General features: G+C 37.6%; 2 protein-coding genes across 3 annotated transcripts in view; both read left to right on the top strand.

Moving 5' to 3' along the window:
* The window catches only part of LOC139152798 (uncharacterized), a 165752-nt gene that overhangs the window by 36873 nt on the left and 116801 nt on the right, over positions 1-12078 (top strand). The window lies entirely within an intron of this gene.
* Positions 1676-2782, top strand: LOC139114951 (uncharacterized). The gene has a single exon (XM_070676870.1). It carries the CDS (start codon positions 1676-1678, stop codon positions 2780-2782), a length of 1107 nt encoding a protein of 368 aa, XP_070532971.1.

The raw sequence follows: 12078 nt of genomic DNA, 5'->3' as shown, positions 1-12078 counted from the left end.
CACAAAGAGTGTCCTAAGTTCGTATCGCCATGGTGCTCATCATAAAACTATATCATAGAGTACCTTCACTGACACATACGGTTCCAACATACAGGTCTAGGTAGTTTAACTATGTGTGATGTTTATTTTTTGTAAACATAATCAAATTCATATACAAATAAAACACGACGAAGATAAAATATTTAATGGGTTACGTCGGGCTTTGTACATACGCCGTTTGACGTGCCACTTATACAACATTTGCTTCAATTTACTTCATGTAAAATCTCTTCAGCATTAATCCTTATTTACTGCCATCATGACGTGCATTTTTTGCACGGTGTGAAACAGAGCATTTTCAAAGCTGTCGTGTCATGGATGCCGCGATGTAACCATATTTTGGGAAAAAGGTGTCCTTTTTAAATTAATCTAGAATATTCCAAAGCTATTGGAATTTTGCATTAACACATTGCAATATTACAAATTGCGTATGATAAGTGAATTCTAACACAAGAACTGCAGGCGGACATAAATAGGCTGACATAAGTCAAGACACACACAGACCCATACACACTTACAGACACACATACAGACTAACATGCGCCAACCGCCGACAAACGCTCACTTTGGCGTGGGATAAAAACAATACGATCCATAGACAGTGGAGCAGATTACGTGAGTGTTCAGCCGTAGGTAAACTGCGTGGGAAACAACCACAGAGCTGTTCATTTCAATAGCGATATTTTAGACAGAAAATCTATTCATAAAAAGAGATTTCCTCAGTCCAAAGGACGACAGCTCTTTTCCTGTTTTAAAGTCCATGGGGTCATTTTAGTGCACCTTTTGTCACCCTTTCGATAGTAAACAGTGACAATGTCAATCACTATATTAGCATATGTCTCTGCTATACTTTACGAGTTAGTAGTTTAGTTTGCATGTCTGTGTGGTTATTTGTCTTATTTGTTGTTGATGAGGTTTTAGTAATAACAGTTTCGTACATAGAAAGTCTCACGCATATGGTTCATGAGGTGATTCAAAATTTTGTCATGTAAGCGATAACGGGTTACTATGTGTGTTGTTGCTTCATTTAGTGCACCTTTTGTCACCCATTCGATAGACTGTATTAATATAATTTGCGTATGCCTCTGCTATACTGTACGCATTTCTGAATGATTATTTGTCTGTTTTGTTGTGGATGAGCTTCTGGCAATGACAGTGTCGTACTAGAGAAAAAGTTAAACGCGTTACACATCGTGTTATGGGGTGATTCAAAAGTTCGTCAAATATATGTATTTGATAACGGGTAGGTGTGTTTTGGCCCAAATGGCGGGAACAGTCTACGGAATGACGCACGATATACTGATCGTGTGAATAACCAGATAAATCAATAGTATCAAGACTAAAAGTGATTAAAGTTATTAAAGCTAATAATACATGGTGTAGTGTATCAGATATATGATATCTGCAGTACGTTGCTATAAGTTACCATGCATTGCATTATGGGATGTATAACCTCGTTCTCGCTCTTGAGCAGCATGGCGTGAAAGTAATAAAGCACATGTCTGGAGATTCAATTCTGAGCGTCCTCTAATTTATGGAGTAAGAGTGACCAACATCAATACCGACCAAAGTGGTATATAACATTGGCGACGAGGATACCACATCGACACCAGTCTCGCTGGAAATGGAAGGGAAAATGGAGAATAATGCGATCCCAAAATTTGACTGCTACTCAGACCCGTCGACACTTGGGCCTCGCTGGACACGATGGCTGACATCCTTTGAACTGTATGCGGACGGAAAAGGGCTAATACTCGATGAAAATGCCTCAGCCGCTACAAAACAAAGGCGAAGAGCACTGTTATTGCATTTAGCCGGTCCAGATGTACAGGACATTTTCTCAACTCTATCAAACACGGGAACCGCCACTGAGTACAGTGAAGCTGTGACTGCGTTAAACACCTACTTTGTGCCTCAAGTAAACCCAGCATTCGCTAGACAGACATTCCATCAGATCGTACAAAAACAAGGTGAGACAGTACTTCAATTTGTTACTCGTCTGAGAAAGGCCGCCAAAGACTGCAATTTTGGCGAGGACAATGACAACCAAATTAGGGATGCAGTGTTAAATAAATGCTCATCAGATTACGTACGTCGGAAATTACTGGAAGAAGGTACGGGATTGACACTAACACGCACACTTCAAATAGCAGATCAATGTGAGAAAGTGGAAGTACAAATGGCTGCACTTTCAGTAAAGAGGGGAGATACAGAAACCGTCAACAGACTGACTGAGAAAAACGGACACCCTCATAGACCCAAGAAACGGGGCAAAGATAAAGAAACAAGAGCATGGAAAGAGAAAACATGTTACCGCTGTGGATCAACGGGACACTTTGGGCGCGATCCTAAATGCCCTGCAAAAGGACAGACATGCAGGAAATGTAGTGGCAAAAATCACTTTGCCAAAGCATGTAGATCAAAAGAGACTAAAACGAAATGTAGAGTCAACGCAGTTGAGGAGCCACAGGACACTTCTCAACATGACTATGTTTTCACAGTCCGTGGAAAAGGTAACTCAAACATGCTTGACATAAACATTGGTGGTGTGAAACTCCAAATGTTAGTAGACTCCGGTGCAACGAGCAACATTATTGATGAGCCGACATGGGAGCAATTGAAGTCCGAACGGATAGAGTGTATGTCACAAACTGCATCAGTAAAAAGGAAACTTTACCCGTACGGATCTGAGAAGCCATTATCAGTCAAGGGCACTTTCACAAGTGACGTGAGAGAGCGGTGAAAATTCAACCAGGGCAGAATTTGTGGTAATCAAAGGCAAAGGTGTACCTTTACTTGGCAAGGACACTGCAATGAAACTAGGCGTATTGAAAATTGGTATTGATGCAAACGTTGCAGCAGTAACAAATATGGCCGACAGCCTGCAGCAACAATACCCAGATGTGTTCACTGGTGTGGGAAAACTCAAAACCAAACAAGTGAGTCTCCACATCGACCCGACTGTAGAGCCTGTAGCACAGCCTCTAAGACGAACACATTCAACTTGAGAGACAAGGTAGAGGCAAAGACTAATGAGCTGCTTAACTTGGACATAATTGAACCAGTCGATGGACCTACACCTTGGGTAAACCCAGTCGTGGTAGTACCCAAATCAGGAAATGACATCAGACTATGCATAGACATGCGAAGAGCCAATGAGGCAATCATACGCGGCAGACACCCTATCCCTACAGTGGATGAACTTCTACAAAATATGAACGGTTCAAAAGTATTCAGCAAATTGGACCTAAAATGGGGATATCACCAGCTGGAGCTTACCCCAGAATCTCGTGGGATTACTACATTTGCTACACACAAAGGACTGTATCGATATAAGAGGTTGCTCTTTGGTGTGAGTTCGGCAAGTGAGCAGTATCAGCATGAAATTGCCACTGCTCTGGCAGGCATCGATGGTGTTGAGAATATATCAGATGACATCATAGTTCATGGTCCTGACCAAGAAACTCATGATCACCGTTTACATACAGTCATCAGACGGCTACGCGAGTGTGGATTAACACTCAATCCGATGAAATGCCAATTCAACATGGATGAGCTTGTTTTCATGTCATGGAATACTACTGTCACAGAAGGGCATAGGGCCAACACAGGACAGATTTAAAGCAGTAATGGAAACAAGAGAACCTAAAGATGCATCTGAAGTGAGAAGTTTCATGGGCATGGTTAGCTACAGCAGCAGATTCATACCAAGATTCGCAACCATATCAGAACCCTTGAGGAGAATCACAAGAAAGGACATACCTTTCCATTTTGGTCAAGAACAGAAAGCAGCATTTGCAGAACTGAAAACTAGCCTGGCAAAGGCAACGACCTTGGCATACTTTGACAAAGACGCACCAACAAAGGTAATCGCTGACGCTAGCCCAGTAGGCTTAGGAGCAGTGTTGGTACAGAAACAGAAAGGCGCTTTCGTTCCGGTATGCTACGCAAGCCGAAGCTTGACAGATTGTGAACGCAGATACTCCCAGACAGAACGGGAAGCACTAGGACTAGTGTGGGCTTGTGAGAGATTTCACGCATATATCTATGGCATGAAATTCGACTTGGTGACTGATCATCGTCCTCTGCAAGCTATCTACAGCCCGAGATCTCGACCATGTGCTCGCATAGAGAGGTGGGTTTTACGACTCCAACCGTATACTTTCAGAGTTGTATACGTACCAGGTCCTCAGAACATAGCCGATCCACTCTCTCGTCTTCTCAGAGATGGAAAAGACAAGACTGAACATCTGCACGAGGCTGAAGAATATGTACGCTTTGTTGCATTGAATGCCACCCCACGAGCGCTAACAACACGTGAGGTAGAAGAAGCATCTGCAGTAGATGAGGAAATTGCCAAGCTGAAAACTGCTATGAAGACAGGCAGATTTGAAAAGTGCAAGCAATATGCGCCAGTAGCAGGAGAACTTTGTACAATTGGACAATTGGTACTGAGAGGTACACGCATTGTACTACCCTGTAAACTGAGACCACAAGCCTTAGCATTGGCACACGAAGGACACCTTGGAGTGGTGGGAACAAAACAGAACCTGAGAAGTAAAGTCTGGTGGCCAGGTATGGACAAGGCAGCAGAGAAACATTGTAGGTCATGTCATGGTTGTCAGCTGGTGGCAAGACCTGATCCACCTGAACCATTGAGACCAACAACACTGCCTGATGGTCCATGGCAGGACGTTGCCACAGATTTACTTGGTCCATTCCCATCTGGACACTCCATACTGGTCGTCGTAGACTATTATAGTCGCTACTATGAATATGCTATCCTGACCTCTACAACAACGGAGAAGATAATTGACTGCTTAGAAGATATCTTCAGTCGACATGGACTACCAGTGACAATCAAGTCAGACAATGGTCCTCAGTTCCGGTCAGAGGAATTCCAGGAATACTGTGACAACAACGGAGTCACGCATCTCAAGGTTACAGCAAGATGGGCACAAGCAAATGGCGAAGTAGAACGCCAAAACAGATCGCTCATGAAGAGAATCTGCATAGCCCAGGCTGAAGGATTAAACTGGAGAAAGGAGCTTAGGAAATATGTGACAAAATACAGAGGTATCGACCATGGAACGACAGGAAAGAGTCCGGCTGAGCTGTTGTTCAGACGTAAGATCAGAGGTAAACTACCAGAGATGAACACAGGACATCACTCTGACATGGATGTACGAGACAGAGATGCTGAGCAGAAAGGCAGAGCCAAGATCTACGCGGATGACAGAAGGAATGCACAATATTCTGAAGTGCAAGTTGGAGACAAAGTTCTGGTAAAACAAGAGAAAACCAACAAGTTCTCCACCCCATTCAACCCAAATCCTTACACTGTGGTAAACAAGGCTGGAAATAGTGTTACAATTGAGTCTCCTGATGGTGCTCAATATTCGAGGAATACTACACATGTCAGAAAATATGTCACTGACACCAACGCATCGAAACCAGAGAGCTCACCAACACACTTGGACAACCAGTCTACGAGTACGAGCAAGGACTTACCATGTATCAACGTATCGTGTGATGACCAGTTGCTACCAGAAAGTGTCAACAAGGGTCAACAGACATTAAAAACTCCTACTGTAGGCAGTAAAGAAAGACCTACCAGATCCACAAAATTCCCAACAAAATATTCTGACTTTGTAGTGGGCTGGTAACTCTGAAAATGTTCTGAAACATTTGTCAATATCATTGAAATTTTGGATTGATTTCGAATGAGACTGTTAACAGAAAATGATTTTGATGACATCAATCATTGCATTTATTACTTCATTGGATGATCGTTTTATTACAACTAGTTTAAGACTGTTTATGAACAATGAACATTGAACTGATTGCTTCTAACGTTGTGTTGACATTTCATTTGATATTGCCATAAAAAAATGTCTATCTCCAAGGAAAGGAGGGATGTAGTGTATCAGATATATGATATCTGCAGTACGTTGCTATAAGTTACCATGCATTGCATTATGGGATGTATAACCTCGTTCTCGCTCTTGAGCAGCATGGCGTGAAAGTAATAAAGCACATGTCTGGAGATTCAATTCTGAGCGTCCTCTAATTTATGGAGTAAGAGTGACCAACATCAATACCGACCAAAGTGGTATATAACAAATGGGAGTATCACATCTACTAGGAAGTTTGCCCACCAATAACAAAGGTTACTATGTAAACAAATGACACGGGTTCGGTGTAGTACTCTTTTTATTGATGACGTATCATTTCTTGTGCCCTCATATCACACGGTGAATAGCTGTTTGAAAAAGTCCCGGTACGTCATGTCAAATCACGGTCACTCTGTTGTTCTGAATTGATAGTCTGAATAAACTAAGCATCTTATATATAAATACGAACTTTGATGATAACTGTGTAAGAAATTTATAACAGAATGCCGTTCAGATTGAAATGCCGACTTAGGGACTGGACACAAATTACAGGGGGGGGGTGGGTCGCCATTTTTCGCGCAAGCATTTTTGAAGGGTCATAAAATTTTGTGCAAGCCTATGGGGGAGGGTCACCTTTTTTTATGCACCAAAGCTGAAATTGCATGTGCACGTATTAAAGAATATGGTATACTGAAAAAAGAAAAAAATGCCTCCTGGCACTTTCATTTTCTATCGTTAACATTTTTGGCGCCCTCTTCGGGCGCAAGTTAAGGGTATAATAAACAGTATATTGATGATTCAAGCAGCCACATTGATTTAAGTTGTCATGATTTCTACTTATCCAACTCCTTTATTGTACATATAAACTGTCCCCTATAATGATGCTTTCAATAAAAATTGGGGAGATCACTTATTTGATATCATTCTCCCATTGACAGAACATTGGGTATAGGTCGGTGTCAAATGTTCATAAGTCTGTATGTACATTTTTCATTTTTTGAGGACATTGACAGAATACAAACTATTCAGAATAGTGCAAAATGTCATCAATAACAACTGGAAGCTTCAGGTCGAACAACTTTGAATAACAATTTTGGATCAGATAACCTATGAGTTATTTTTAGTTTCCTCATAGCCTACAATGTATAGTGAATCAACATTCGGTGAAATTCCAAAATCAAGTTTCTTGCACAACCATGGACTTGAAACCACTCAGCTAATCATGAATATAATACTAATAATTAGGTGTACATAAATGCACAGATTTACCTAGTTTTGTATTGGAAAAAAAATATTCATAGTTTCATCATAGGCTGCCATGCATAGTGAATATACATTTCAGTGAAATTCCAAAATCAAATTTCTTGCACAACCATCGACTTGAAACCACTCTAGTCTAATCATGAACATTAATACTAATAATTAGGTGTAAATAAATGCACAGATTTACCTAGTTTTGTATTGGAAAAAAATATTCATAGTTTCATCATAGGCTGCCATGCATAGTGAATGGACATTTCAGTGAAATTCCAAAATCAAATTTCTTGCACAACCATTGACTTGAAACCACTCTAGTCTAGTCATGAACATTAATACTAATAATTAGGTGTACATAAATGCACAGATTTACCTAGTTTTGTATTGGAAAAAAATATTCATAGTTTCATCATAGGCTGCCATGCATAGTGAATCGACATTATCGATGAGATCTAAAAATTACATTTTTTGTACATGCATACTAGTCCAGTCAATCTAAGCCAAAAAAGGGGTCAACCTAGGACTAATTGCAACAGAAATAATTTCTTCACCATGCATTTTGGAAAGGTCCTAGAAATAACATACTAAAAGTATAATAAAATCTAAGGGGTGCAACAGTGCCTAATTTGCATAAATGTAAAGGGGGCTCATGGGTATAAAATTGTCGCTGATAGACGGTTTCTACTTAAAATATGTGGCTAAACATGCTTTTGATCAGGGTTTTTTGCTTATTTGCCTCCTTTTTGGTCTAGGCAATGTTGTTGAAAATATTTTGTCGTCATACAAATATTCCTCATTTGCATAAATCCAATATGGCCGCCACAACACTTCATTTTTCTTAGTTTTTCTCGAATTAATAACTATTTTTAAGAAACTACTGATAGCAATAGAATAATTTTTTCACATTGTAGACAAGTCCTAGAATAACATACTAAAAGCCTAGTACAATCTAGAATTGTAAACAGTGCCTAATTTGCATAGATGTAAAAGGATTATGGGTACAAACTAAGTGCTGATAGAATGTTTCTGCTAAAAATAATTGGCTAAACACGATATGTTATGCAGGTTTTTGGCTTATTTGCCTTGTTTTTGGTTTAGGTAATGTTGATGGAAATATCTAGTCTTCATAGAAATATTCCTAATTTGCATAAATCCAATATGGCCGCCACAACCTTCACTTTTCTTTGTATTTTTCCCAATTAATAACTATTGTTATGCTACTTCTGACAGCAATAGAATTATTTATCCACTGTGTATTTCAGAGAAGCCCTACAATGACATACTAATAGCCTCGTACAATCTAGAAATGTAAACAATGCCTAATTTGCATATATGTAAAAAGATTATGGTTACAAACTAGGTGCTGATAGAATGTTGCTACTAGAATATTCGGCTAAACATGATATATGCGGGTTTTGGGCTTATTTGCATTGTTTTTTGTTCAGGCAATGTTGATTAAAATATTTTGTCGTAATAGAAATATTCCTCATTTGCATAAATCCAATATGGCCGCCACAACACTTCGTTTTTCTTTGTATGTCCCTAATTAATAACTATACAAGCTACTTCTGACTGCAATAGAATTAATTTTTCTTTGTGTATTTTAGAGAGGTCCTAGAATGACATACTAAAAGTCCAATACAATCTAAGATTTATAACATTGCCTAATTTTGTATAGATATAAACGGATAATGGGAGCAATACATTCACTGATAAAAGAAATATGCATATTGAATTGAGAAAAATGCGACATTATGTTCAAGTAATGTATGCATTTATCTTAATTTTTGTCCAGGCAATATTTTTGAATATATTTTATCGCCCGAGAAATATTCCTAATTTGCCTAAATCAAGTATGGCTGCCACTGCATTTCACTTAAAATTATATTTAATCTACACAACAAGTAGTTTTGTTTCCACTCTGTATTGAATGTATAGAATGACAAACAAAATTACTATTAAGAGGGGAGACAGTGCATAATTTGAATAAATATAAAACTTAGAAAAGGGAACAAAGTCGTTGCTGTTAATAGATTTCTTAAAAATATATTCAGCAAATTGCTATTTAATTCAAGCAATTTGATTATTTAATGTACTTTTTGTGTTTCTAGGCAATGCATAAAATCATTTAAGATTCCTCATTTTACATAACTGCAATGTGCCCCTCCTACCACTTTACTTTTCCCTTTTTTGACCTATAGTATAAATGACTATATATAATGTTAAAAAACAACGGAGATCATTACAACTAAATTTTAGTATGGTCATGGAAGTTACATATCGCATTGACGTCACACATCCGGGTTTGATTTTTCGCGCCAAAATGTGACTTAGCTTCGGAAATGCACTTTTTTCCACTAAAATACGCTCTTAAACCATTTTCCTGCTGGAAATTTTTTGCTTTTGCCTTTCCAAGCATTATTTAACGAGTGAAAACAACCTTTTCAGCGATTTTATTTTTACTCTTCACCAGCCCTTAAAGGCCTGTGTTGGCACCAGATTTTCTCATCAGAAAATTTACCCACCAGATTACAATTTCAATTGAAAACAAAAGGCTATTACACCTCAATCATTCATTTACAGACTAGAACAAAGGCGATCCCACGGATCGCGAAACGTGCATTTAATGAAGTTATGCATAAGACAGCTAATTTACCCAAATGCTAAATGGGTCATAGATGCTATACAAACCTTGTGCTGATAATCTGTTTACGAAAGTGATTAAAGAGATAAGCTGACATTGTAATGACTATGTAACATCATTTTCTTGTTTTCAGTTCAGGGAATGTTTTTAAATATATCTTACAGCGATAAAAAAATTCTTATTTGCATTTGTCCAATAAGTCAACCATGTCACTTCCTTTTTCTAATTGGAACATGAATTATTTCTTCACCTTAAATACTTAAAAGGTCCAAGAAAGGTATATTCAAAGTCTAATACAATCTACATTGTGCAAAGGACTAATTTTAAAAGATTTTATAGGAAATGCCTACACTGTATTAAATGTAATAATTGAAACTTGAAAGGTTTTACAACATCGTAAAGAGAGATTGGAAGTTTAGCTAACATTGCTAAATATATTTTACCTAATTTTGAGCGATTCCTCATGTGCATAAATCATATATGGTGACCATTAAAATAATTTTCTTTATTTTTCAAATTGACGTCAACTTATTTTAATTAATTATGTTATCAGTAAAATGAGAAGTTACATTAAGAGACACTACTTGTTTAAGTTATTTAATACTTTAAATTCTTCCTATCGAAAGATGTCCATTTTATAACTTGAATGAACATTTTGCTCAGTACAAAGAAATTGACATGGTTATTTATTTCTGTGTATTTAACTCATTTTAATGATTATATACTAATAGGGCCTACAGAATGAAAAGCCCTGTAAAAATAAACAATTATTGATTCGTATAGTTCATTTCAATTATCTAGAGAATTTGCATAATGTCAATAACATTGGGAACTTACTGGAAGATTTGGATTTTCTTAATGCATACCAAAATGCTTGGCCAAATAACCAACACTTTGTACTGAGGGAGGCTGAAGAAAATTTGTGTTTCAGCCCTATTTTCTTTTATTTTCACCCTTACCCGTATTACTAATATAGATTAAGTGTTGGTAAAATGTAATTAAAGATCAGGTTGTGTGGTCACTGGTAAATCAGATATACTTTTGACTGTGTGCAACTTGCCTGTTCATGCCACATACAGAAATTTATGATAATAATGATAAATAAATTATAATGATCATGATGATATAGGGGTACAATTGTTATACTATACTGCCAATTATCATGAAATATGGATAAGGAAAGCTGTTCCTTTATCAGCTGAAAGACATTACAATAATCAAAGGACACTGCATTTCTCAAAATTTGAAATTTCGTGAAGACAACAATTGAAAATCAATATAAAGTCATATAGTGGACTGAAGAGAGAGATTTCCTGTTTAGTCTTACCGTACACAGCCATAGCATTTGAGGAAAAACTGAAAAAATCTGTTGACTGAATCATGATAATCTAAATCACTGGTAAAAGCAAATCTAGATACTTTTCATAATGTTACATGGTCTAGCTGCTCTTTCAAATTTTCATAACCGTGAAACAAGAAAACCAAGATGTGAAGGGATTTGCGTCACAGAAGCTGCCGTTAACGAGTTTATCAATTAGGATATCAAATTTTGACATCAAATTATCATAAAATCGGTTATCCTGTATTTTGAACCTTATGGAAGTCTCACCTCAGATTGGCCAGACTCTCAATTCCTTGAGTGATCGATCTTATTGGTAATAATACAAAAGTCTAATAATCTGCAAATGGGAAGTCCATTACATAACAGCCCCATGAGTGATACTTGCACATCTAAGATCTGATATGATACGCAGTACAATTATATCATCCCATGCTTCACATCTTTTCATTGAGTTACCCTTCCCCATACTTATGGGTTTTACAATGAACTGCAGCAGCATGAATAACCCCGGCAGAAAGCAAAATCTAGACTTTCTGTTGTCAACGAAAGGATTCTGGCTGTAAACAAATGAACCACCCAGAGAAAGATGTAAACAGAGAGGAAGAGGAAGAAATTTTGATATGATAATGACCATCATAATAATTGTCATCACCACTATCATCATGGTGATTCAAATGATGTTCGTATTTATACTAATGATAGTTTAATAATGAGAAGGATGATTCACAGGCACAACTGTTAAGTGTGGTGAACCATTTATTAGTAACTGAATATTTCCATAATCATTGAAGATAGTGACCAAAAGCATGAGATATTCCTTCAAAAATTTTACTGCAGTCGAACATGTTGTAGGAGAAAATGACTTAAAATGACAATTGATGTCAAAAACTTGAGCACGTCCA

This window comes from Ptychodera flava, chromosome 16 (genome assembly GCF_041260155.1).
Source record: "Ptychodera flava strain L36383 chromosome 16, AS_Pfla_20210202, whole genome shotgun sequence".
NCBI lineage: Eukaryota > Metazoa > Hemichordata > Enteropneusta > Ptychoderidae > Ptychodera > Ptychodera flava.
This window is presented reverse-complemented; position numbering and strand designations above follow the sequence as displayed.

Excerpts from the sequence above, each read along its gene's own strand:
- LOC139114951 (XM_070676870.1), top strand. The coding sequence starts at position 1,676 with ATGGAGAATAATGCGATCCCAAAATTTGACTGCTACTCAGACCCGTCG.